At 47.2% G+C, this 27,824-nt stretch overlaps 1 protein-coding gene across 1 annotated transcript in view; it reads left to right on the plus strand.

Annotated features, from left to right (window-relative positions):
- The window catches only part of SLC4A8 (solute carrier family 4 member 8), a 755,839-nt gene that overhangs the window by 414,672 nt on the left and 313,343 nt on the right, over positions 1 to 27,824 (plus strand). Inside the window, exons 6-7 of the mRNA XM_078688864.1 lie at positions 7,140 to 7,328; positions 11,092 to 11,186. Coding sequence (XP_078544990.1) covers positions 7,140 to 7,328; positions 11,092 to 11,186 — 284 coding nt within the window. The remainder of the gene's footprint in view (positions 1 to 7,139; positions 7,329 to 11,091; positions 11,187 to 27,824) is intronic.

Consider the following 27,824-nt stretch of genomic DNA (forward strand, 5'->3'; position numbering starts at 1 on the left):
GCTGTGTACAGCAGTTTAATCCATTCACAGTATTTCGGTCCGAGCCCCATCTTTTGGAGAACTGCAAACATAAACGGCCATTCCACGAGGTCGAACGCCATTGTGGCGTCTAATGAGAGGATGTCCCCATCTTGCTGGATCTCTGGTGCCAGGGCCAACACTGCATGTAAGCGTCTTAGGTTGAGGGAGGTATTGCGTCCCGGCATAAATCCGGACTGATCCGGATGGATCAATATCGTAAGGTGTTCCTGCAAACGGAGTGCCAATGCTTTGGCCAATATCTTGGCTTCTGCATTTATCAGGGATATTGGGCGGTATGAAGAGCTAGTCTGTGAGGGTTTACTTGGTTTATGTATTGCTACGATTGTGGCCAGTCTCTGATCCTTTGGTAATATCCCTTTCTCTAGACTTTCATTGTACATATTGAGTAGGTGTGGCAAGACTGATCCCGCCACTTTTTTGTATATTTCTACTGGCAGGGCATTAGGCTCCATCGCTTTCCCCGTATGTAGTGCTGAGAGCGCCACCCCCAATTCCTCCACAGTAAAGTCCGCTTCTAGTTCTAGCATTGCCTCTTGTGATAATGTAGGCATTTTAATGTCTCGGATAAACTGTGTGTTTTCCTCCACAGAGGCTGAGGCTCGCGGCCTGTAGATCTTTTCATAGTGTTTAGCCAGTCCCTCCACTATGAGTTGTGGATCTGTTGTTATGGTGTTATCTTCCAGCGTCAGCTGGGCAATCCACCTGTTAGCCTTCTCTTTCCTTTCTAGCCATGCCAGCAATCTCCCTGTCTTATCCCCTAATTCATATATTCTATGTAGTGTTTCTGAATATCTGACTTTTGCGACTTCACAGGCATAAGTTCTATATTCCTGGGTTGCCAACGTCAGGGTTTGTGCTGTAGTTTCATCGGTGTTTGCGGCGTGTGCCACCTCTGCTCTCTGTACTGCTGCTTCTAGGGTGTCTAGTTGCTGCCTGTTTTCCTTCTTGTGTCTGGCGATAATCGATATGGCTTGGCCCCTAATTACTGATTTGTACGCCTCCCACAAGATGCTTGGCGACTCTACCGATTGCGTGTTCTCTGTGAAGTATTGACCAGTGGACTTTACAAGGGCCTTTGCGATTTTAGGGACTTTCAAGTAGCCCGGGAAGAGACGAAAAATTTGCTTCCTGCCAGGGATCTGTGCGTTATATGTGAACTGTATGGGGGAGTGGTCCGAGATGCCTCTAGGTAAATGTAGTACGTCTTTTATTCTATCCGGCTTTATCGCAAGAGTCATGATATAATCAGTCCTCGAGAGACTATTGTGCATCCCCGGAGTGGAATGTGTCTAGATGTTAGCACTTGCATTCTTACCATACTGCTGAAATGGAGCAGCATGAATATGCTACAGTTGGTGCGTACAGAGGCGCAATTACCATTGGTGTAGCACATGCAGTGGCACGAGGGCCAAGTGCCCTGACTGGTCCATTGAATTATGACAATTGATGTATTATACTACACAGACAGCAGACAAATGCCCCATTTTCCTTGCTTGCACCAAGGCCCATTCCATCTTTGCTATGCCACCTGGTGTGTAACCCTGAAACAAGACTGGCGTTTTCAAATTCTTCCAGTAGGAGTGACCCAGGGCTAACTGAGTCTCTCGGATGAATGAAGGTTTCATTTGTTTACATTGAAACTGTGTGCCTTTTGCCAAATATGCCGCCAATGTCCTACTGTCCAGTGAAGTCTCTGCACCTGTGGCACCATGGCCAGAGTGAATACAATTGGTGAAAAGGGACATCTCTGGCAAGATCACAGATATCTACATGTGCAGTCATAATCTGTGAATCCCTACTCTCTGTAGCTTCAGTAGTTGAAGCTGGTTGCATCCGTCCAAACTCTCCAACATGTTTAATTTCCTTTCCAGTCTTTTTTTTATTTTATTTTTTATATTTCTTTTGATTAACATTCATCAACATGTAATATACAGTACAGAGGAATCAGTGCATTCTTACTTAGCGAAGACAATGGGGAAGACCTCTGTGCAACATTACGCTGCAAGGACAGGTTATGGGGTAGGGGAATCATCCTGGTCAATGCTACGTGGTGGGCTGCAGATATCCCTCGGTAGGAGTTCCACGGGCTCGAAATTCGGGACCAATTTTTAGGGCAATCCCGGGCTGTGTAAACAGTCTTTTCTCTATACATGCACCAGTCGAGGTGTGCTTTCCAGGCCTCTACTGTAGGTGGTTGTGCTGCTCCCCACAATTGTGCAATATTCCTCTTTGCCAACATTAATCCCAATGTAGCCCACTGTGTGTGGTAACTATTCAGATCAGTAGGTTCCCATATATTCAAGAGGCATCTACGTGCTTCTGGGTGGAGACCAACGTGAATACATCACTTAGTATGTCGTGTATTTTGCGCCAGTAGGATTGTACGAATTCGCATTCCCATATTATGAGTATGAATGTGTGTTCTTGGCCGCAGCTTCGCCTACATTCTCCTCCCTCAGCTCTACCCATTTGTACCAGACGAGGCACTGTAATACACACTCTATGAAGAATTTTGAGTTGAACTAGCCGGAGTCTAGCTGAGATTGCCACCACTCTTGGGGAAGATACCGCCTCTTGCCACTCTTCATTGTCCAGTTCGATGCCATCTCCCGTAGTGGCTGGAGGGGTCTGCCATATTATTGATCAATTTCTTATAAGTTAACAATAAGGTTTTCTCAGGCAACGGGCCATCTAGCAATCTACCTTCCAACTGAGAGGATTCGGGGGGGAGGAGCCTTTAGGGAGGTGTGATTGCAGTGCATGGTGGACCTGTGTGTATCGAAAGCGCTCTGAGTCAGCTAACTCATGCTGTCGCTGTAGAGAGATAAATGTCTTCACTTCATCCTTCTCCCACATATCTTTAATTTGCAAGATCCCAATGAGTTCCCACCTATCGAATCCCTTCGATTTCCATAGGTCACCCAGCTTTTCGGAGTCCCATAAGGGTGTTGCCAACATGAGTTTCTGTCCCCATCCGAGGGAGTTTGTGGCGGTATGCCAAATGTGGACCGAGTGCTAATTTGAGCCCGTCAATGGGTATCGGTTGGGTTTTGAATAGAGTGCCCTGTTATAATTCCCTCCCGGTAGGAGCCACCTGTCCCTGATATACCCGGGATCATCAGGGCGACCATAGGTACCGTGATTGATGGCTGCAAGATGCGCCACCCAGTAGTATTTTTTTTATATCTGGGAGGCCAATTTCTCCATCATACCAATTCAGCCTGAGCTTGTTCAGTGCAATGCAAGGCTTCCCGTCCCACAACGCATCCCTCTGGAGGCCCTCTATTTCTTTAAAGTATGTCATTGGGACAGGGTCTAGTGAATTCTGCAAGGCATACAAAAGACGGGGTAACAACATCATTTTAAAGAGAGCTGCTTTACCCAGTAGCGAAAGAGGAACCATTTCCCAACTTGTTATATCACGTTTAAGCCTCTGTAGTGGCGGGAGAAGATACTGATTTAAACGGAGTGTTTGGTCCAAGGAGACAAAGATTCCCAGATATTTGAAGCCCACTGAGCTAATTTGGATTGGGCAGTCCCATGGTGGAGAGGGAGGGTCCCCTTTGAGGATGTATAGGAGGGACTTACTCCAGTTGATGGAGAATCCAGAGTATCTGCCAAATATTACCAGGATGTCCAGGACCGCCACTAGGGACTTCCTGGGGGAGGCCAGGTACAATAGTATGTCATCTGTATCTAATGAAATATGGTATTCCCAGTCAGGGGACCAACGCAGACCTCGTACCACCGGGTCCCTCAGAATCCATGCTGCCAATGGTTCCGAAGCTAGGGCAAACAGAAGAGGGGAAAGAGGACACCCCTGAAGGGTCTCCCAACTCAGTGTGAAGGTATCCGACTTGTTATTGTTGACCACTACTTGCGCCATGGGTTCTGAATGCAAGAGGCGCACCCACTAAGTGAAGCCCGGACCAAACCCCATTTTCGCAAGCACTGCCAAGAGATATGGCCATTTGATGGTATCAAATGCCGTGGTCGCATCTAATGACACAATTATAGCTGGTTCTTGGATCATGGCTACTCTCCCCAGAACCCCATGCACTCTGCGCAAGTTCAGCGCCGTGTTGTGGTGTGGCATGAAGCCTGACTGATCAGAAGTACAAGACAACCTATTATTTTGACTAAGCGATTGGCAAGGAGCTTGGCTCGAATTTTGGGCTCTGCGTTTAGTAGCGAAATCGGTTTGTATGAGGCGCAGTCAGTCATGGGTTTACCCTCATTATGGAATGGTGACTAATGTAGCCACCCTTTGGTCCATTTTTAATATCCCCAGCTCCTTGCTTTCATCAAACATTCCTTTCCAGTCTTATTAGAAAACTGCTTTTTCGAACATAAGCCTGTAACAATTGAAATATCTTTCACTTTCACCAGGAGAAGCTTTTCTTGTAACTAGAAGAGGCAAACTCCTCTTCAAAATAGGACTAATTCACAGCACACCAACAAGGGTGTTAAGAGATACTTTTGCGAGGAGTTCCTTCCCTCGTGTTTTCTGCACCTTGTCCTCTGTTATGCCAACTACTGTGTCTCAAAAACATAAGAGTCAACCTCTTACATAACATATGCCCAATTTGCTTATTGTATGTCACTACAGCAGAATCTTATAGACCCAGCCTAGATGAATAGTTTCTCTACAGTCTCAATGTGAGTGAACACACCACCTAGCTCAACTCTGTAGCAATACCTAGTTAACTTTAACCTAAGCCTGATGAAGCATTTATAAAAACCCACACTTCCCTCCAGCCCATCTCCTGTTTCAATGGAATATAAAGGTGCAACAATCAAAATATCAAAGACTTATCACAGTAGGTCTTATAGAATAGTGAAAAGCAGTTAAACTATAAGTGTGACAAGTACTTAAAATTCCGCATCCTTGATTTCTGGTTGACAGACTCAAATTATTTATCCACACTGGTGCTAAGGCAATTCCCGCTGGGTGCTGATATTTTACAATTCCCATTGTTCATGACAAGGTCAGCTCGTCATTAGCACAGCTCCAGTGTGCCTCATGACGAGCTGACCTTGTCATGAGCATGGAAGGGGTTAAACAACCTTTCCACTCATTGTAGTCTGGAAAAATAATGAACATGTTCTGCTCATAAACTGGTTGCCATATCCATCTTGTTTGTTATAATATCATATCCCTTTTGTGGAAACTAATCATGAAATGATTACCCTAAGTGGCACAGCTGGTTTAGGTGTGGGTCCTCTGTGCCTTGTGTGCTCTCTCTGCAAAATGTATGCTTACGGTACATTGATTATGATTTCTGCTCAAGAAACAGCTACCCCTCAACTGAAAGTTCTCCACAGAGTGTATATTTCATGTACTAGGCTACAAGCGATGGGGAGGGGAGGAGAAGGGCTCTGCAGAAGGGGATGTGGAGGGACAGGCACCTTCTTCCATATACTGTGGGACTGTCCGAAGGTGCAAAGATACTGGAGACGGGTGGTACAGTGTATGCGGGAGGTGTGGGAAGTAGAAATCCGCCTGGAGGTTAAGAGGTGTCTCCTGAATATTTGGGAGCCCACGGACCTGTCTCCAAAGGGGAACATCTGGGTGACACTTGGGCAGATGGTGGCAAAGAGAAACATTGCTAGACTGTGGGGAGCCCCCAATCCACCGAAACTGATGCACTGGCAAAGCGACATGGATTGGTGCATGCTGCAAGAGAAGACTGTATATACGACAAGAGGGTGCCCCCGCAAGTGGGGTGAGGTGTGGTCACGCTGGAATGAATTTAGGGGGAACATATGTGAGCCTCCCCATGTCCCGCAGAACGGCTCAGAAGACTTGGACTAAACTGTTTTTCCTGTTGCTTTAACTGGGAGTAATGTATAAATCTCAGATGTATTCCTGGTGCTGTAATGGATTCATGCTGAATGTAACTTACTGACCGTGTTTGTTTCATTATTAAATAAAAAAATAATTAAAAAAAAAAAGAAACAGCTACCCTGAGTGTTCCTCTGTCATCTCTGGATAGCCCAGGAGCCACAGATTATTTCTTCTTGATCACTTTTCTTCATCTTACCCTTGTCAGGAGAGTGTTCATGAGTTTCGATGGAGTTTTAAACTGTAGTTTGCACTTTCGTTACATTCTCCTGGAGCAGTTCCACTGCCTCTTAATTATTATGCACCTTTTTCAGATCCACTTGTACCAAATTAAAACACAGGTAGATAATAATTTTGCCTTTTGCCTGGTCCATATTTGTCCTGAAATGTTGAAACTATGTGTTAACTTACATGAAAGTGTCTCACCAGACGCTAGAAATCAAGCAAGATCTGTTTAAAATAACTTCCATGATATGTGTAACAATTTGACATAAAAGCACTGCATTTACAAGCAAAAATGTGCTATCATATCAACTGGTAAGAATACTACAAGTGGCTACTTGCGTTTGGTAGTTTGCCTCCCCTATGGCTAGGAAAGTAAGGTTCTGAGGCACATCGTTCTCAGCTAGTGCTTCTCCTGCGGAGGATATTCTTCCCCTGGAGCAAAAATTGTAAAACACTATAAAGCTTTAGATATTTATTAAAACTTTTGTATTTACAGTTTAAACACCTGTTTGAGAAATTGCATGACTGATTTTCCAGTTGTGGAACTAGCATGAGTAGCGTCACATATTCCAAAACTATAACCTAACATGGTATCCATACATCCAAGGATTCTGAATATGATTAACAATTAAAGGCATATGCTCTGAATATTTGACCTATTCAATTCCTAGTTTCAGAATATCTATGATGGTCAATCTGGAGTAGTCATACAATTTTAAGGCCTTCAGATTGATTGTCCATTTTTCTGTTGCAAACTGTTGTGTTTTTGAGTGACAGTTGTATAATTCATTCTGTATTCAAATTGGTTGGTTTGAATTGAGCAATCAGAATTCCACATTTTAATCTCCAAATGGATTTGAAAGCTCAGACATACCAAAAGAGTCTAGTATTTTTCTCAACAAGATGTTCACATTAAGAAATGCCCAAACTGCCCCGGTAAACAGTGTTTTTTAGAGGTTGTGCATTTGGAGAATTACGCACACATCTCTTAGCATTAGAGTATCATTATCACCATTGTTTTTTGTAGACATGATCCTCGACCATCAGGAATGTGCCAGCGACTTGGATGAGAGCATTCGAGCGAAGGTGCGGGATGCCCTCCTCAAGAAACATCATCATCAGATTGAGAAGAAAAGGAACAACCTGATACCCATGGTCCGCTCTTTTGCTGAAGTTGGCAAAAAGCAATCGGAGCCCCATTCAATGGACAAAAATGGTATGCCTGCATGTGAGCACTGAGAAACCTGTCAAAAAGTAGTATTAAAAATACCGAACATCAGCATGATAGGCATAGTGAGACACGGGCGCCAGTACAGTAAAACACTGATTGAGTGGCAGAGAGAAAAGCATGCTGGGACAGGGAAACATGATTAGGAATCATGGAACCATGGACCCTGGTACAAGGAGACATGGACAATGCAAAAAGTAGACAGAGACATTAGAATACAGAGTTAGGGACATAGGGGCAAGGAGGTGAGAACACTGGAACAAGGAGAAATTAGTATTGGCACAAGGAGTCCACAATCTGGGACACGGAAGTGCAGATACTGAGATAGACAGTGGTTGTCAGTGAGATAAATAGACTTGGAGACATGGACCCTGAAACTTGGAGACACCGACTCTAGCAGAAGAAAACACATACACTTTAATAGCAAGATATGGACTCCGGGACAGAGAGACATTGGCTGGGTGGCAGGTCGACATAGATAATTCAACAGGGAGAAAGATACACCGGCAGAGGGTGAGAATGACCCTGGGAGAAGCTGACACAGAAAGCAGACAAGGGAGACATGGGCACTAGAACAGAGAGGCCAAGATATCAAGGGAGTGGGATATAGACATTTGGATATGGGAACAGAGACTGAACTTGGACATGGTGACAAAGTCACTGGGACAGGGAGCGAAGGACCCTGGGATAAGGTGGCACAGACACTTGGACACAACTATCTGGACACTGCGATTGTAAGTAAACCTGTGCGCTCAGGAACTGACCAACTATGAAGTGGAACAGAGTCCACAATAGCAAAGCAGGAGGAGGCTGTTTATGCAGATTTATTGAGTAAGGCTGAAAGAAACTATGCTGTCAAAGACAATGAAAGGCTGTGTGGAGTGTGAGAGGACAGAGGCGTCTATGGATGTTTTTGTATTAAACTCCACAATGGGTGCGTTATGCACAGGGAGAGGGCGCCAATGCTGAATGGAAGCTTGTAGAGCCATGCTTGGTATAGTGGAGCATGAAGTAAGCTAAGGGTTTGATAATGTGGCAAGCAGAGGAGTCATGTCATGAACATCTTTTCATTCGATCATAAGAGCATACAATACAGCTGCCTCTGTATAATATGTGTGTATATGAGCTCAGAGACTTATGGCATAGATATTGATGGCAGTTACCCACAACTTGGCTCTTCATAACCATTGACGTGGCTGCATTTATTATCTAGTAACTGGATATAGTCCACATCCCTGTCAGAAGGCCATTCATGCCCCAGTACTGTTTGCACATGGGCAGGGCGGTTTGGAAGATCACCGCTCAGCACTGGAGCATCTCTTGCCATCTCTAGAGACACATATTTAACTGAAACAATGTTGTTTGCAGTAGGCAAGCCTGTCTTAGCTGGGCCCTTTTGCAGTGCTTAATTTATAAAAAGATATAAGTGCCAGGGGGTGTCGTCAGGCGATATTTGCAGCTTGCACCACCCATTCCCCCCAATCAACACTGCGGGGACAGTACAAACACACCTACAAACATTAAACTCCTTCAATTGTAGAACTTCAGACTATTCCAGCACCCCAAAGCTATAAGATTGACTTAGGTGGCTGGTATTGGTCATTTTAATGTATATTTAATTAATACGCAACAGTTGTTGTGTTCATTTTTAAAAAACACAAACAGCGCCTCCATGTGGCAGACTGGCATAAGACCCGGCGAAGGCAATAAAGTGCCTTTCACGAGCACCGGAATCCACCGTCTCAAATGTAGCACTGCCCATTTGTCACCTAACTCTCAGCTAGCCCTCTCAGCCCAGTGCGTCCCTGCTGCATTAGACAGGTAGAGCTCAGCCCCTGGCTTGCTCCAATCCACAACTGTCCTCCAGGGCGGGCCTTTGTCAGTAGAGTAATAAGTAAGTCATCTGGAGGAACATACGAGGAAAGAAGTCAGCCTTTTTAGAGAGTGGGATATTGAACAATAAACATTTGGATAAGACAGAATTTATCTGTGACATTTCCCTCTCACCGTCACTCTTCTGCCTCCACTTGCACATTGTGTACAATAGAAGTTTGCTGAGGATCTTCAGATGGTCGTCAGAAGGTTGAAACAAAGTGACCGCAAGCAACGTCCAGCCCTGATCATTTCCTGAGTATGGAAGTGACCCATGCTTCTGCCCAAGACTCCAGTCCAGGTCATATTCAGACACATCCTACACGGTGTGAAATCAGCCCCCTTCGCCCTAAAGACTCCTGCCACTGCTAAATCATACTGACTTTTGTTTTGTAGTTCAAGCTGTTGTGCTCTCCAAAATTCAGTATGGGAATGTCCCTCTCATCAGTACGCCCCCACCCCTCCAACAACTTTCTTGTACCCTTAAAAGGTCTGCTACATTCTGTGTCCCGCAAAAAGTGTAACCGCATAACTCTTCCAGTTTTAAAAGAACTTCATTGGCTACCCATGTAAGTAATAATAAAATTCCAGCTTTCTTGCCCAGATTTCAAAGCCATGAAATACCAACAGACTGCTTTCCTCCAAGTGGGAGTTGGCAAAAGCCGACAAGCGAAGAAGATATTTGACTGCAGTTGGAGAATAAGGAAGCCCTTTCTGCGGAGTACACGCCCTTCACTTGGTGGAATCTGCCACTCTGACGCTCTCTCTCTCTCTCGAGGCCTAAGAGGCCAAGAAAGTATTTCCCCATTTTATAAAAATGCAAAATTCTATTATTGAGTGCCCACCTAATCTTATACACCCCCCCCCCGAAACTGATGTAGGCTTTCCTTACCTCCTTCCCTCCTCAGCGGCATATGAATGTTTGCTTATATTGACTTTTTCCTCATCTGCCTTAAGTTATTTTTTTATATTTACTGTATATGATTCTTTTACTATTATTCCTTTGTTTATTTAATGTATTTTAGACACGTCAGTATTTTGGTTTGTTATTTATAAAATGCACTGACCCCTCCTGGGGTAATAGTAGCACTAAATAGCACTACATGAAAATCATAAGTAAATGACTAGCTGATTAAAATTGTAAACTTGACAAGTCATAGATATTCAAAACTGAGGAAAACCCTTTGGTAGGTCAGCTAGCTACAACGCTATCCACTTCGATTTCTGGGAGTGCTTTCACTCATGCACTGTTTCAAAATATGTAAACCTCATGGCAGCAGTGATGGTGAGGGTGAAGCATGCACGAAAGAGTTAAATATTGACTCCACATTTCACTATTAAGACATTTCTCATTTAGAGGAATGTTTTTCCCGTGCATACGGTGCCAAGACATTTTGCTATAAAAAGTGTTCCTGTTGGGTAGTTTTCAAAAGTTCCATTCAACATCTGATGAAGCCATATGTCATAAAATCTTGCAAATATTTAAATTTGGTAGCCTAACTAAGGTGTCAATATGGTGCTTCATTCTGATAAACAATTTATGAATAATGCACATATGTTCAACCATTTCTTAAAATTTATATTTGTAAAATGATATAAGCCAATCATGTTACATATGCATGCATTACAAACATAGCTACACCGCGTAGGTTTTGGTAGTTCATTAATATCTGATGTTAGAGCAAAGAGTGGATTCCAGCTAAATGTTTTTACATCTAAAAGTCATGGGCATCAACTTGTGAAAGATGGAGTCTTGGGCAGCCATCTTGTGTGGAGAGGCCTTTAAGATAACTCTCACAGTGAACCTTGTAAGCACATGTGCATATAGTGCATTAAATATCACATTGGTACCTGAGTGTCTGCGCTTCTCATTCTTCAGCGTACCTGGCCGTGTCGCCCCAGCCCACCCCCTCCACCCTTGACGTTAAGAATGGTGTGAACCACGACAACAGCAGTGCGGTGGATTTGAGCAAGGTGAGTTGTTTATATTTGTTTTCTTTGCATTTCCAAGTCACCAGTTTTGAAATGGATAATATTTAAACTTCACTAGCAGGTGGGATTAAAAGTGCAGCGGAAGGAGAAATAAGAGTTTAACCCCCTTGCAGTGGCGTAACGAAACTTGAGGGGGCCCCCCTGCAAGGTACGTGGAAGGGCCCCCTACGGACTCAATCAGAAGCTCTCCGGCCAAAATGCAGTGTTGCGGGGAGCAATTGAAGCTTGGGGTCCCCACGCATTGCTGAGGCTGCGGGGGGCCTGTGTTACGCCCCTGGTAAGGACAATGACTACCCGGCTTTGTATTTACAACTGATTGCGCACTGTGGCCACATGTGCCATGCAAAACACAAACGCTGCGGCCAACATAAAATTGAAGTAATGTTATACAGCAGCGAAAAGGCTATTGGGGAGCATTTTGTGTGATTTAACGCGAATGACACAACTTGTAATCTTGCAATTTGCATCCGTTATCAGGAATTTCTCGCTACGCCACGCAATGCCATTTAAGACTCTGGTGTGGTGCGTTTATGTGCAAAAATAGCTTATGAAAGTTGATCAGTACTATTGTTTTATTAAGCGAGCACAGCACCCACTTGACTAAATCACCATGCCCCTGCACTGTCAATGTAACCCAAGCTCCCCCAATCTCTATTTGCCCCCGGGGCACTCAAATTGTGCACCCCAAGAGCTCCTTATGCTGTCTAAGATTCCCGGACTATTCACAAAGTATTTTCATGCGCTAGTGGGTCCTCGAGGTTCCTGCCCAGGTGTCTCCAGCTCAAGTGTTCCCCACAGTGTCTCTCTATGTGACCCTGCACAGCAGCCGAGCTATCCATGCCCCGCACACAATCTCCTCGTGCTCCAGGCCCTTACACACCGTTTTCCATTTACCCCAGGCTCCTCTTTGCACCTGCCTCCAGCTCAGGCTCGGCACATGTCCCCAACTCATCACATTCTGCTCAGCACGGTATACTCCCAGGTGTGCTAAACATGGGCACCAGGCTCCTGCGCTCTCTGCTCACATGTGCCCCCCCCCTTCACTCTACGTGGCGAATGTCAGCTGGGATTATACCACCAGAAGAGCGCGGGTTGTCCTCACCTCCTGGTAGAACCCTGCAGTGAGGCTGTGGCCCTCCCTAGAGTGTGTGTCTTGTGTGAGAGCATAGCTCTAATGCTTGTGACGTGGAGGGTGGGCCCCTCACAGCCCTGTGTTGCAGCTCGCGTGACGCTGTTGTGAAGAGTGCCTGTCACGTGCTGCTTCATGTGTCGAGAGTGGCCTGACTGATGCCTTGGTGTATGTTGTCGTCACACCAGCGTGTCTCCCCCAGGCCGAGCCCGTGGATAATAGAGCATACCATTCAGTGGATGCTTTCTGTTTCACAGTCCAACGCTGATGATTTATCTATCTCAGAAGGATGAAAGTCTGAACGGATCCACCACGATTCAAACCTGTGAACAAATGGTTACACACTGTAGCCTGCAAGGGACGCTTCAATCCCCTGAGACCCCTCTTAAATTAAGGTATAGTGCGAACAGCGCTCCCCTCGATGATAGTAGGAGGCTAACAAGGTAGAATTCCACCTTTTAGCTGTCATTGTTCTGGAATCCGGGAGCCAAATAACAGCCTTCATGCCCATCCTACACATTTTCAATGCTATGGCTGAGAAAATGTGTGGCATGGGCGTTGGTTGATTTTAGAGGCATGTTCAGTGCTACCAACCACCCCTTCTTCTCTGCCCGTCACTGTGATCTCTGAGGCTGTGGGAGTCCCACTCCACTCAATCAAGATGATGTGGCCTTTTAGTGCTGTATAAGATGCAGTGTCTCTGTGTGTCTAGGAGTCATCGCATCAGTTCTGTGGGAGTTGTAGTGTCTTCGGGTATGTGACCTCTCAGGTTTAAGGGACGTATACCTACTTGGTGTGTGTCTGAACACTGACCGCTGCTAGCCTTGTGTGTGTAGTGGGAAATACCACCCCACGGACAGTACTGGAGTGTACAGAGCCCTCAGTGCTCTGCGTGCGCTGGATCAGCCGGTGTAGTGAGCTCTTGCTCCACCGTGTGGTAAAGAACCTTTACAACGCAACTTTTACCGCGCAGTGCCTTTACAACGCAACTTTTACAACGCAAACCATTACAACGCATTGCGCTGGGGGGCGCTCTAGGATAGGGAATGGGTTTAATGCACTATCCAACACCTTCCCTACTATCCACGGGGACTGGAGTTGGAATAGTAAATTAAACAATTCACTATCCAGCGCCTAAAAGCACTATGCGTTGTAATGGTATGCGTTGTAAAAACCGCGTGGTAAAAGCATGCGATGTAAAAGCATGCGTTGTAATGTCATACATCCCCACCGTGTATGCTGGCTGGTTGTTTGCAGTTTTATATAGCGCGAACTGAACCCGAGAGTAGTGGAGAGCTTTACAGGACAACCAGTAATTACACAAGTACACATTAACACAAAAACACATTGCCTTTTAGAAGGCACAGGAGATAAACTGATTTGCACAGAATCACACGATGGTGACCCAATGCCGTGACTCTAACCTGGTTCCCCAGCTTTCCGCTAAGCAGCTCTGGTCATTACGCCACATCATTTTGCTTTAGGGAGATTGGCTACTGTTGTGTTGTGTTCCTATGCTTTGTTGTTGTACGGTTCTGTTGCAGAGAAGGCTACTGTGCCCCTAATGTTCTATGCGGTGCGCCACAGTGATGCAGTGCATCAGGTGTTGGTGTAGAAGGAGGGTATTCAAAGTTTTGCTTGCTGTTTCAAATATCCATAAAACGGCATGTTTTTTTTAATCCTTTATTTAAATAACTGCCGCTGTTCTCCTTTATACATGTGAATTATTCTGTCAACCCACAAACATATTTTTCAGCTCTCGTCCAAAAATATAGCTATAATTACGGTTTGTACAACATGTAAATTGTGTTTTTTTCATATGCCAATTGCAAAGTTTTGCTTGCTGTTTCAAATACCCGTAAAAATGTTGTGGATTGACACATATATTTTTCCTGGGCCGTTCGCTATGCTATTCTACTGCACTGTTTTTGTTCATGTTATGTGCGCTTTAATAGAATACTTTGCCTTAAATTACAAATGTTATTCTAGCTTTTATATCAGTCATTTACTGCTAATTCCTTTACTTAAATAATTTAGCAGCTTTAACTTAACACAAATGCAATACAAAACTGTATCTAACCATAATTCGCTAACTATTTATTACAAATTGTTTGTTCGCTACATGCAAAAAATGTCTAATGAAACAAAATTAAAATACGCAACTATTGTACTGCACCTGTTAATATACACACATCTCATGCCTATAACGCTCAGACACATATACTACACTTTATACTGATATACATAAACACATTACTGCTTATTACACCGCAACACAGTACTACAACTGATACTCTGTCATTCCACAATATTGCTACCCTTGCTAATGCTACGAATGCATTTAAATCACAGCAACTATTCATTGCAATACTCAAATGTAAATGTAAATGTACCGGTATTTATAGAGCGCACAGCTACTTCCCTGAGGTAGTGTCCCGGCGCTGTCCGTATAACGCTTAGGAACCCTTCCTGGTTTTCCCTGTGAGAGTCCACTCCTGGGCACCCCCCAGGGTGAAACCAGGCATCCCAGCGCTTTTGGGGCAGTTGTGGAGATAAAGTAAGCTATTGCCCAGAGTCACAGAGTGGGACCCATGATTAGAATAGGCACCGAGGCGAGAATTGTCAGGTCCGAGGAAATTGAGCCCAAGACCCGCCAAGGCGGGTATTGAACCCTAGTCCCGGGCCAGACCTCTGCATCAGGGTCTGCCACTCTAACCATTTGAGCCACACTTCTCCTTATTACACCACTACACAGTACTACAACTGATACTCTAACACAACTGTCATTCCACAATATTGCTACCCTTGCCAATTCTACAAATGCATTTAAATCACAGCAACTATTCATTGCAATACTCAAACACTGCACACTACTGCTACCTACTCCTTTTGCCACCATCACTAGCTGAAACATAAGTTATAAACCCACATACTTACTCCTCACATACATGCTGTTCTTTGTCTTTCAAATACATTCACTACACTACAAAGAAAAACATTAAACACAATTGTAATTATAATGCCAATAACTCTTTCTCTAACTGATGCAAGACCCGTTGCATTGCAAATGCTTGTCTTGATTGAGTGGAGTGGGGCTCCCACAGCCTCAGAGCTCACAGTGACGGGCAGAGAAGAAGGGGTGGTTGGTAGCACTGAACATGCCTCTAAAATCAACCAACGCCCATGCCACACATTTTCTCAGCCATAGCATTGAAAATGTGTAGGATGGGCATGAAGGCTGTTATTTGGCTCCCGGATTCCAGAACAATGACAGCTAAAAGGTGGAATTCTACCTTGTTAGCCTCCTACTATCATCGAGGGGAGCGCTGTTCGCACTATACCTTAATTTAAGAGGGGTCTCAGGGGATTGAAGCGTCCCTTGCAGGCTACAGTGTGTAACCATTTGTTCACAGGTTTGAATCGTGGTGGATCCGTTCAGACTTTCATCCTTCTGAGATAGATAAATCATCAGCGTTGGACTGTGAAACAGAAAGCATCCACTGAATGGTATGCTCTATTATCCACGGGCTCGGCCTGGGGGAGACACGCTGGTGTGACGACAACATACACCAAGGCATCAGTCAGGCCACTCTCGACACATGAAGCAGCACGTGACAGGCACTCTTCACAACAGCGTCACGCGAGCTGCAACACAGGGCTGTGAGGGGCCCACCCTCCACGTCACAAGCATTAGAGCTATGCTCTCACACAAGACACACACTCTAGGGAGGGCCACAGCCTCACTGCAGGGTTCTACCAGGAGGTGAGGACAACCCGCGCTCTTCTGGTGGTATAATCCCAGCTGACATTCGCCACGTAGAGTGAAGGGGGGGGGGCACATGTGAGCAGAGAGCGCAGGAGCCTGGTGCCCATGTTTAGCACACCTGGGAGTATACCGTGCTGAGCAGAATGTGATGAGTTGGGGACATGTGCCGAGCCTGAGCTGGAGGCAGGTGCAAAGAGGAGCCTGGGGTAAATGGAAAACGGTGTGTAAGGGCCTGGAGCACGAGGAGATTGTGTGCGGGGCATGGATAGCTCGGCTGCTGTGCAGGGTCACATAGAGAGACACTGTGGGGAACACTTGAGCTGGAGACACCTGGGCAGGAACCTCGAGGACCCACTAGCGCATGAAAATACTTTGTGAATAGTCCGGGAATCTTAGACAGCATAAGGAGCTCTTGGGGTGCACAATTTGAGTGCCCCGGTGGCAAACAGAGATTGGGGGAGCTTGGGTTACATTGACAGTGCAGGGGCATGGTGATTTAGTCAAGTGGGTGCTGTGCTCGCTTAATAAAACAATAGTACTGATCAACTTTCATAAGCTATTTTTGCACATAAACGCACCACATTAGAGGCTTAAATGGCATTGCGTGGCCTAGCGAGAAATTCTTGATAACGGATGCAAATTGCAAGATTACACGTTGTCATTTGCGTTAAATCACACAAAATGCTCCCCAATAGCCTTTTCGTTGCAGTATAACATTACTTAAATTTTATGTTGGCCGCAGCGTTTGTTTTTTGCATGGCACATGTGGCCACAGTGTGCAACCAGTTGTAAATACAAAGCCAGGTAGTCATTGTCCTTACCAGGGGCGTAACACAGGCCCCCGCAGCCTCAGCAATGCGTGGGGACCCCAAGCTTCAATTGCTCCCCGCAACACCGCATTTTGGCCGGAGAGCTTCTGATTGAGTCCGTAGGGGGCCCTTCCACGTACCTTGCAGGGGGGCCCCCTCAAGTTTCGTTACGCCTCTGACAGATGGCACTTGGCAGTGCCTGGTAACTAGTACTCACACTTTGGCAGCACTGCAAGCAGCGTGACTCTTCCTGCGTTGGCGACTCTGCAAGGCATCAGACTCAGGCCGGGAGCCACCCCCTCCGCCCCCACCGGCAATCATTTCAGTTTGCCGCCCGGCAGGCACTGGCTGCCCTGAGTGAGTATGTCCTTCTGATTTACATAGCAGTGTGGGGAAATCCACCCCACCACCTGTTTCAAATGTCCAGGCCAACATCGGGCTTCTACACAGTCCGACTCCAAAGCAAGCAGAAAGGTGATCAAATGAAAGGCTCCATACCCTGGCAATCGCTGATACGGGGCGGCGGGCAAAATTAGAAAAGGAAGAATAGGCAAAGGAAAATAGTGAAGGCAACATCTCGACTTTTAGAATGGACTCCTAGAACCCCTGTGCAGCATGCATGTCTTTAGTAGGAGGCCGCAATTGACACGCCATAAACTGCTCGTTTTTCAGCTCCTTGCACTTGCCGCCCACGGCGTGAAATTACAATCCCCACTGCGAGCAGCAGAGGCAGCACTGCTGCTTGACCACGCCCTCATTGCATTAAAGACGGCGTCACCTGCAAACCGGTAGCCTGACAGCCACCTTCCTCAAACTCCTTGGGCACTACCTCATGACGTCAGATTATGTGACTCGGAGATGCGCGGCTCCGCGGCTGGAAAGGCACAATTATAGGGCACCATTGATTTAATTAAAGGCCGTAGCATGCCGTGTGCGCACAGGGGCGGTGGGTGACATTTATAAGTGGTGGGGCGCAAAGTTATTTGCATACAGCACCGTAGCGAGCGAGCGCAGCGAGCGAGACCGAACCCCAAAAGGGGGGTTTGGGGGGTTTACCCCCCCCAAGAAAATTTTGGAAAAAAAAGAAGAAAAATCGTGCATTTTCAAGCAAATTTGAGAAAGCAGGAAGGTTAATAAAGCAATTGTGAAAGTGCAGTTATTACATTAATAGATGGCATAACATAGGTAGCTGCTTATTCAGTATAACCACAGAGCTTCATACATTTCGTCCTATTACGCTCAGGTGCTGAATTCAGACTATAAGACTTTCATGAAAATCTCAGCTCTAAGAGTAGAAGAAGTTGCACAGCAGTTGGGAAACAGCCTTCGCAAAGCATTGGGAACCACAGCCCACACAGCTCTCACAGCCCGCACAGCTCTCACAGCCCGCACAGCTCTCACAGCTCTCACAGCCCACACAGCTCTCACAGCCCACACAGCTCTCACAGCCCACACAGCTCTCTCAGCCCACACAGCTCTCTCAGCCCACACAGCTCTCTCAGCCCACACAGCTCTCTCAGCCCACACTGCTCTCACAGCCCACACTGCTCTCACAGCCCACACAGCTCTCACAGCCCACACAGCTCTCTCAGCCCACACAGCTCTCTCAGCCCACACTGCTCTCACAGCCCACACTGCTCTCACAGCCCACACAGCTCTCACAGCCCACACTGCTCTCACAGGCCACACAGCTCTCACAGCCCACACAGCTCTCACAGCCCTCACAGCTCACAGCTCACAGCCCACAGCGCCCACACAGCTCACAGCCCAAACAGCTCTCACAGCCCACACAGCTCTCTAAGCCCACACAGCTCTCACAGCCCACACAGCTCTCACAGCCCACACTGCTCTCACAGCCCACACAGCTCTCACAGCCCACACTGCTCTCACAACCCACACTGCTCTCACAGCCCACACAGCTGTGAGCTCACACAGCTCTCTCAGCCCACACAGCTCTCTCAGCCCACACAGCTCTCTCAGCCCACACAGCTCTCTCAGCCCACACAGCTCTCTCAGCCCACACAGCTCTCTCAGCCACACAGCTCTCTCAGCCACACAGCTCTCTCAGCCCACACAGCTCTCTCAGCCCACACAGCTCTCTCAGCCCACACAGCTCTCTCAGCCCACACAGCTCTCAGCCCACACAGCTCTCACAGCCCACACTGCTCTCACAGCCCACATAGCTGTGAGCTCACACAGCTCTCTCAGCCCACACAGCTCTCTCAGCCCACACAGCTCTCTCAGCCCTCACAGCCCACACAGCCCACACAGCCCACACAGCCCACACAGCCCTCACAGCCCTCACAGCTGTCTCGATTTTGAATAGAAGTCATTACAGATTACACAGAAAATCACGATGGGGTGCATTTAAGAGGCGTCTTTTCTCTCATGCCTTTTATGACACCTAACTAAATTAAGGTATTTTAACATCATACATCTGGCATTGCTAACGTCAATTGAACCATGGTGCTGTGACCCCACTTCTGCCTTGTGCTTCCCGAGTTTCTGTGTTAATGCTATTAAACCTTTAAGTAAGGGTAGAGCCAGTGGGGATCTGAATATCTATCTAACAAAGGCCTATTTGGGCATATCACAGGGAAAGCAGTCTATTCTCTCCAGACTCCTACCGATAAGTATTTATCTCCAGTCTGACAGTACTATTAAAGCACATACTACAGCGCGCCTTGAAACAACACTTCGCTCACTACTCAACAGGGAGAGAGATGACTGACCAGTCCTAACAGGGGATTTTAACCTTAACTAGAAATACAATTTGATGGATCATCCATGTCTTACATGCACTGACAATTTCTGGGGTATTCCCAGGACAATAGTTGCACCTCAAAGGCATGAACCCAGGGGTCTTAGACTTCTCAAGACATTACCTTCATTAAATTTTCCTTCTCTGAATGGAAGGTTCCCTGGCAACAGGCCGCTGAAACAGACACATTTCTTGGCACATTATCGAAATGCGGTGTTTGACTATACTTTTCTCCCAGCAGGGTTCTTTGACATTGTTGATTCATTTGAAATTACACATCTTCTAGAAGAGTGGCTTCCGCAGACAACTTGTGACACTGTTTGTCCTGATCTTACAAAGTTCATGTTAACACTAGGCCCCAACATAGCCTGAAATGTACCTATGCGTAGACCTCTTACCAGTAAAATATGGTACATGCAAAAATTGGAACAGCAGAAAATAGAGCTAAACAGGTTCTTGGGCCACACGAAGAAGTCACTATTGAATGCAAGTACGTCAAATTCAAATGTGCCGCCAGGGGTGCTCAAAGGCATTCTGGCAATTTATAAATAACCTTAATTGCCAGCATTAAAAGGAACCAGGTAACTCAATCTCTGGTATAAACTGGATTGCCCGCATCACCAGGAGATTGGGCTTCCCCACAGATGCTGAATTATCTTGTAGCCATGGTTCACATTATATTCTAAAAACTTCAAGACCAGACAGTTCACCAGGCCCCAATGGCCTCCCCACTGCCCTCTTCAAGTCTAATGTTGATTAATGGGTCCCTACCCTCTCACACTCTATAGCAGTGCATTTGAAACTCAAACAGTCCCTGTATTATGGCGATGATCAATTTTACATCCGATTTATTAAAAGAAAAAAAAAAGGTGATGTTGGACTGGTCCCAAACTATAGACTGTTTAACAAGAGCTTAAAAAAGAGAAAAACATATGAAAGTTTCCACGTCACAGATAAACAAAGCTGCAAGGTATTTCTCCACAACTGTCATTACGTTTTATTAAAGCTTTGCTAGTTGTCTGACGTTGAAGAAGACTGTAAAGATATGTTTTACAGAAAGTAGGTCCATGGGAAACAACTCCCACAAAGTCTCACATTTAGTGGAAAAAGTTGCTTGCAAAAAAGCTTTTGTGGGAAAATTGTTCTGCAAAGAATGCTTGATGCAATGCTTTGTAACGCTGACAAGCTTCAAAGTGTGCACTTTCTGTCGACCTCATAAAAGTGTGGGGAAACATTCAGTTTTACACTGCCATGATTTTAAAGGGGAAATGTCCAACATAGTCCCAGGAACGCCAGATCCGTGCCAGATTTTCAGGATAACCGCAGACGATGTAAATGAGTTTGGTTTAGATTCACTGAATGTGAGCTATTTTAAAGCAGTATCTGGGAATCTGACATGGACCCAACCCTCCTTGAACTTCGTTTTACATGTGTGACTTTTCCTGTTTTGCATTGAAAATAAGTCTACTCTTTAAAGGTAGTTTTTTTATTGAGGTATTTCTTTTTGGGAAATCATGCGTCTAACCTTCTCACCAAACCGAAGTGACTTGCGACACATGTTAAAATAACACCAACGTACTAATTAGCGGCTTTTAAAACATGCGGACGTATTATTATATGCAATGGCCAGCCTAAGGGTATATGCATTAGGTATGCGCTGTAGTGTCCCAGAGATCAGCACTTTCACAGATCCCCAATGGACGCACCGCTACTGGATCCAGCTATATGCAAATCAGTCTTGACCCTGAGCCTCATGAGAACAGTCCAGCCAGAACTGCAAAGCCAGGTCTTCCCTGAACCGGTAATAAGCATCCTGATACCGGTTTTGGGCTAACAGACTCCGCACTTGCAAATATACTACACGTAAATCCCTTTGTGAATAGCAAGCAGTTGTAAACCTAACAAAAAAGTTTTCCTTTGTGAACCAGGCCTAGAGTATTCTGCTTATCAGAACATAGAAATGAAAGCTGTATTATAATGATAACTTCAATTCCCATGCAGAACTTGGAACGGGCAATCATAGATGCACTTGGTAAGTACCACAACATGCAGTATTGGTATTCATTGGGAGTGGTACTATCACATAAAACAGCAGCCTGGGCCCTGGAATAGAGTCATATGTATCCACTAGGAATACAGAAGTGATGCCTAGACTTCTGTGCCCTTTGCACCACATTACAGTACGCTTTGAATGCCAGCCTCTGCGCATGGATTTACAGGATTCATGCACCACCTCCCTGCCAAGGATCCAAGGTCTGCTTGGAGTATTTAGATGTTCATTAATGCCTCTGCATGCATGCTCTAAGCTATATTGAAAATAGATTTATGTCAAGAAATGCTGCCCGAGCAGAGATTAAACTGTAGCCGCCGCTCCCACAAACGCCCGTCCCTCACTAAATAACGTGACCGAGGCGGCCCAGCTTTCCATACAATAAATTGCAACGCAGAGCAAGCAGCAGAGAAAGAAAAAAACACACACAAAGAAGCTGAAAGTTAATTAAACTGTACCACAGCTGAGCAAAGAACTGCTTAAAATGTATTTTGTCCTTTAAAGTACCAATAATGCCACCTGTTTTTTTGTTTTTTGTAAACCTTGGGAAAACCGTACTGTAGCAAAGAGGGAATTATGCAAAATCATGACTGAAGAGCAAGTAATTAATAATTCAAAATCAATTATGTGGTGCAATTCATGCTAAAAGGCTCGATTGGTGTGTGGCCTAGTCAATTGTTGCACACTTGTGTTAGGTTCTTGAGGAAAATGTATGGAGCTACGGGGCGACTATGTATAGGGATGTGCAACGTTTTTAGTACATAAGGGTTAATTTTTCGTTGTTGGCAATTATTCTCCTTTCAGTAGTTGCAGGTTCCTGCTTCCCCTTCACACATACGTACCCCAAGAAGAGCATAACCTTTTCTTCCACACTTTCGTGTCCTAGGGCGGTATCATGACCGTGTGTGCTGGCAGCGAGCAGGGCTGTGGGCAATATTTTGATTTCGAGTAATTCATATCAGGCGGAACGAATGGGCTTGGCTCGTGTGATACACTTTGTTAAACACTTTGTATTCTTCACAACCCCTATGGTTTCACAAACGCAAGAATAGGGGGGAGCAGGAATTAAGTCATGGAACTCAAACAGACACGAAAGTCATCCAATCATGAGCAAGGGACAGGCCTAATGTCTGCTCTAAGCACATGTTTAAATATTGGTCCATTACAGGTGTCTGTAGCAAGACAACAAAAACACTTAACTGCATGCTTGAGGTCTGTGCCCACTGAAACACCACATTTCCAGGTTTTAATCTTGTAGTTATGCGAGGTAGGGGAAACATTTATCTGAAAGGTGCAATGCGCATCAGCAGTTAAGGGCACAAGGGAAGTCTTCCTCTAGTAAACCCATAGCCAGAACTCTATCTACTGATACCTCCAACATAGTTAGGACTTGAGTTTTTAATATTCCCCCAAATCTCACGCTCTGTTTGTTCAATGGAATATGTTTTACATTTCAGGAAACTGTCAGCCACTTACCAGAAGCGATAGGAAGCGACTGACAGGCCTGAATCTGTGTTTATAAATGTCACTTGGGCAATTCATCAAGTTAATTTTCCTTCATGGGGCACAGAAGGCGTCCTGATATTTTTTCACGTGAGTTGAGATCACTGACAGGCACTAATTTCACTGTTGACAAAGGGCTTTCACCGCCTTGCCGCCAGCGCCAGCTAATGGCCACGCGCCTCTTGTCGGCGCGTGATGAGAAGTGGGTTCATTATTTGGTCAGATAACTGCCTTATTAGGTGCATTCAGGCCTCTCCGCAGATTCTAGCTGTGAGAAATCGTTTCATGGAATGGTACAACAGCGGGTGCCTGAGGGCACCTGAGAATCGACATTTAGTGAAATAGCCACATTTAAAAGCGAGGAGGATGTACATTGCTTTTCTCATCATTAATCAATGGTGCATAAGATATATCATTGTATTTCTCATTAAACATTAAGTTAAATAGAATTTTTTTGTTTTTGGGCGTTCTTTGTACAGTGACATCGCGCAACAGTAGTGTGTCATATTTCACAGATGTCAGCTGTTTTTATATTTCATTCAAAACAAAAGATACTACCATGTGATATTTTCTGTTGTTAATCAGCTGAAGCTGCCGAGGGCACTCACCGTCTTTCTTCGGCAATCAGGAATCGGCATCTTGGAAACTTTTCCCACGACGTCTGCCAACGGCTCCTGCTGCTCCTCTCGCAGCCCCTCCAGGCCAGGGACGACTGCTCGCACAGAGAGGCTGGTGATGCTCACACGACCACTGACTCCACACACCACCACGAGGAGGGCCCAGAACCGGATCCTACGTCAGCAGCGCGGCATCCAATAATGGATTGCCCTGCTCTGCTGCACGGTGACGGGCCAATGGATTGGCTCGGGGGGGCACACTAGCTGCTCGCCCTGTCGCCAGCGTAAACGCCGGGGCTCCTGCCTGGTTTAACCAGCACCCCCCTGTCACTAATATCATGGGGGAACTGTCATTGCGCATGCGCGGGCAAGTTTTAGCCCCACCGCAGCATATGCGCATTAGGTATGCCTGCAAGCCCTGACTCTGACGTAGACCTGGTCTGGACTGTCACTCACAGACCAGCCCCGCCGCCCGGCCCAGCCCCCTGCGCATCCCGTTTCAGTCGGGTGCTGCCCGGGCCGGATAATCGATGTAAATTAATTTAAAAAATACACGACTGAGTTCAGTTCTGTTTTGGACAATTATTAATATACTTGCAGCAGCGGCGGGTCCATGGGCTGGTGGGGCTACGCCCCTATGCCCCAATGGACGCACCGCTGCTGTGTGCGCACCATTTAATTTATGGAGAAAGGAGGCCCTGCGCACCATTTTATTTATGAAGACTTAAGAGGCTTGCTGGCTGGCTGCGAGGGGCCCCCTGGAGCGTGGGGCCCCCCCCGCACCGCGGGGCCTGCGTGGGCCTTTGTTACACCCATGCCCCCTTGGCTACTAAGCTTCTCCACGTCCCACTGTATTTTTGGGTGTTTGGGGTAGTTTACAACATATTAGGAATTCATAGGGTAGCCAGGGTTAGTGCATTTCCCTGGAGAGAACAAAGAAAATAGCCAAAGTATAGAATTATTTTTTTAAGGAGAAAAGGTTTGGTCAAGGAAGCATATGTTTCTCTACAAATGGCATCAGTAAAAGATTTTCTGCGTTAAGATCAACAATGGTTCCTGTGGATAATTAGAACTGATATTGGCAATAAATGTGCACAATCACAATAGAAAAAGACCTAGTAATGTCAGAGGGCAAGAAAACCTTCTACACAATTGCTCAGTATAGTATATTTGATGAAAAACATTGAATCATATATACACTTCTTTCAGTCAAAAGCGCAAATGTTTGTGCATTGTGTCCCCAAGTGAAAAATGGAACCAAAAAGTGAATATACAAGGTGAATAATTATGTACACGGTTTCCATTAATTGTAAAAAACGAACATTCATGTACACTTTTTCAACAGCATCAGTACACAGTGATACAGGCTAGGTAAAGGTCTGTGCTTGTCGACGGCGTTTCAACCCTTCTATCAATGGGGGGCCTCTTCAGGACTAACAATGTAGGGACATCCTGCTCGCAGGACACCCCCGCGCCGCACGGCCACCAGCTGTGTGTGTGCCCCCGCCTTGCTGCTGCCTGCAGCCACGTTGTGCCTGCCTCGCCCCTCCGCCGTATTGCATGTCTCCATTGTGACTGTATGACTGTTTAATCGTTTTTTGCCTCCGATTTGTTTCCTTGCCCTGCACTGTTGTCCCTTGTTTAATAGTTTTTTGCCTCCGATTTGCTTCCTTGCCCTGTACTGTTGTCCCTTGTTTAATCGTTTTTGGCCTCCGTTTTGTTTTCTTGCCCTGTACTGCTATCCTTGGTACCCCCCTGCACGTTGCTGTTCTTAGGTGTTGTCACCCAGCCCCCTGTGCCTTCCCGCCCCGCTCCCCGCCACCGTGCAAACGGACACGCCCCCTCTTTGTTTTGTGCCCTCCCCGCTCCCGCCTCCCAGCTGCTCCTCCTTCCCACTTTGCCATAAATGGCGACCGCGCGTACGCGCAGCGGTCACGCGCAGCGGGCGCGCCGATTGTGCGCCGAAGGCGCGCCAAAGGTAAGCCCGTCTGCACCCGTCCGCGCCTGCACCGCACCCAGCGCCAGGACCCCTGGCCCCCACCGACGAAGCAAGACGACCCGACAGACCTACGACGCCGCCGCCCTCAACGCACTCAATACCGGCCGCAACCCCGCCTGCTGCCGGGCCGCCCCGAAACGCTTCCACGGACCCTTCGCCTGCGCAACCTGCAAGTTCACCTGCCTCCGAACATGCACCGCGCCCGCCAAGCCAAACCCCAGCAGCGACCTCAAGTGCATCCTGCTCAACACCCGCTCCGTCCACAGACACGCCGTCGAACTCTGGAACCTGCTCGACACAACTTCTCCAGACGTCGCCTTCCTCACTGAAACATGGATGAACGCCTCCTCAGCCCCCGACATCGCCATCGCCATCCCGGATGGATACAAGATCATCAGGAGGGACCGCGTCAACCAGACCGGGGGAGGCATCGCCATCGTCCACAAGAACACCATCCGCATCACGACCGACGCCGACGACACCTACACCGCCGCCGAACACCTCCACTTCCAGATCCACACCGACCCAAAGACGACCCTCAGAGGCACCCTCATCTACAGACCCCCGGGACCACGCACACAATTCAGCGAAGACATCACGGACTTCATCAGCCTGCACGCCCTCCCCTCCGCGGACTACATCCTCCTAGGGGACCTCAACTTCCACCTGGAGAACAACAAGGACCGCAACACCGTCACCCTGCTGGACAACCTCGCCAACCTCGGACTCAAGCAACTGGTCAACACCCCCACCCACTACGCCGGCCACACGCTTGACCCGTCTTCTCATTCAGCAAGCACATCGCCTTCAGCCACTCCACCGGACTTCACTGGACCGACCACAGCTGCGTCCACTTCAGCTTCAGAAAAACCACCACCCACCACCACCCGCAACAGGTTCGCCACAGAAGCTGGAGCAAGATCACCGCCGACCAGCTCACCGCCTCCCTCAGCCAGAACCCACCTGCCAGCACACTGGACCCCAACGAAGCAGCCCGCAACTTCACGCAGTCGCTGACCGCCTGCGCCGACGACCTCGCACCACTGAAGAACCCTCCCAGCAAACCCAGAAGCAAGAAGGCCCCCTGGTTCACCGACGAACTCAAGGACTCCAAGAAGACCTGCCGCACCCTCGAGAAAGCCTGGCTCCTCAACCGGCCCACAGACAACATGACCGCCCTCAAACACGCGACCCGCAAGCACCACCAGGTCATCCGCACCACCAAGAAGAAATCACTGAAGGATCGACTGGACAACAACGCCCACGACAGCAAGGAACTCTTCAGCATCATCAAGGAGTTCTCCAACCCCAGCACCTGCAACAACGACATCACCCCCTCACAGGATCTCTGCGACTCCCTCGCCTCATTCTTCCACCGCAAGATTGCCGACATCCACAACAGCTTCGACACACCATCCCCGCGCCCAACCGTCGAACCAACGCACCCCACTGCCACCCTCCGCACCTGGACCGCAGTGACCACCGAAGACACAGCCCGCACGATGAACACCATCCACTCCGGATCTCCGACTGACCCCTGCCCCCACCACGTCTTCAACAAGGCCGACGATACCATCGCACCCCAACTCCGAGACATCATCAACGCCTCCTTCGACACCGCCACCTTCCCGGAGAGCTGGAAGCATGCCGAGCTTAGCGCCCTACTGAAGAAACCAACAGCGGACCCCACCGACCTCAAGAACTTCCGCCCTATCTCGCTCCTCCCTTTTCCCGCAAAAGTCATCGAGAAGATCTCCAACAGACAGCTTGCCACCTTCCTCGAGACGAATGGATCCCTCGACCACTCGCAGTCCGGGTTCAGAGCCAACCACAGCACCGACACCGCCCTCATCGCAGCCACCGACGACATCCGAGCCCTTCTCGACAACGGGAAAACAGCGGCACTCATCCTCCTGGACCTCTCCACCGCGTTCGACACCGTCTGCCACCGCACCCTAGTCCAACGTCTCAGCAACACCGGTATCC

This window comes from Lissotriton helveticus, chromosome 1_1 (assembly GCF_964261635.1).
Source record: "Lissotriton helveticus chromosome 1_1, aLisHel1.1, whole genome shotgun sequence".
NCBI classification, from domain to species: Eukaryota; Metazoa; Chordata; class Amphibia; order Caudata; family Salamandridae; genus Lissotriton; species Lissotriton helveticus.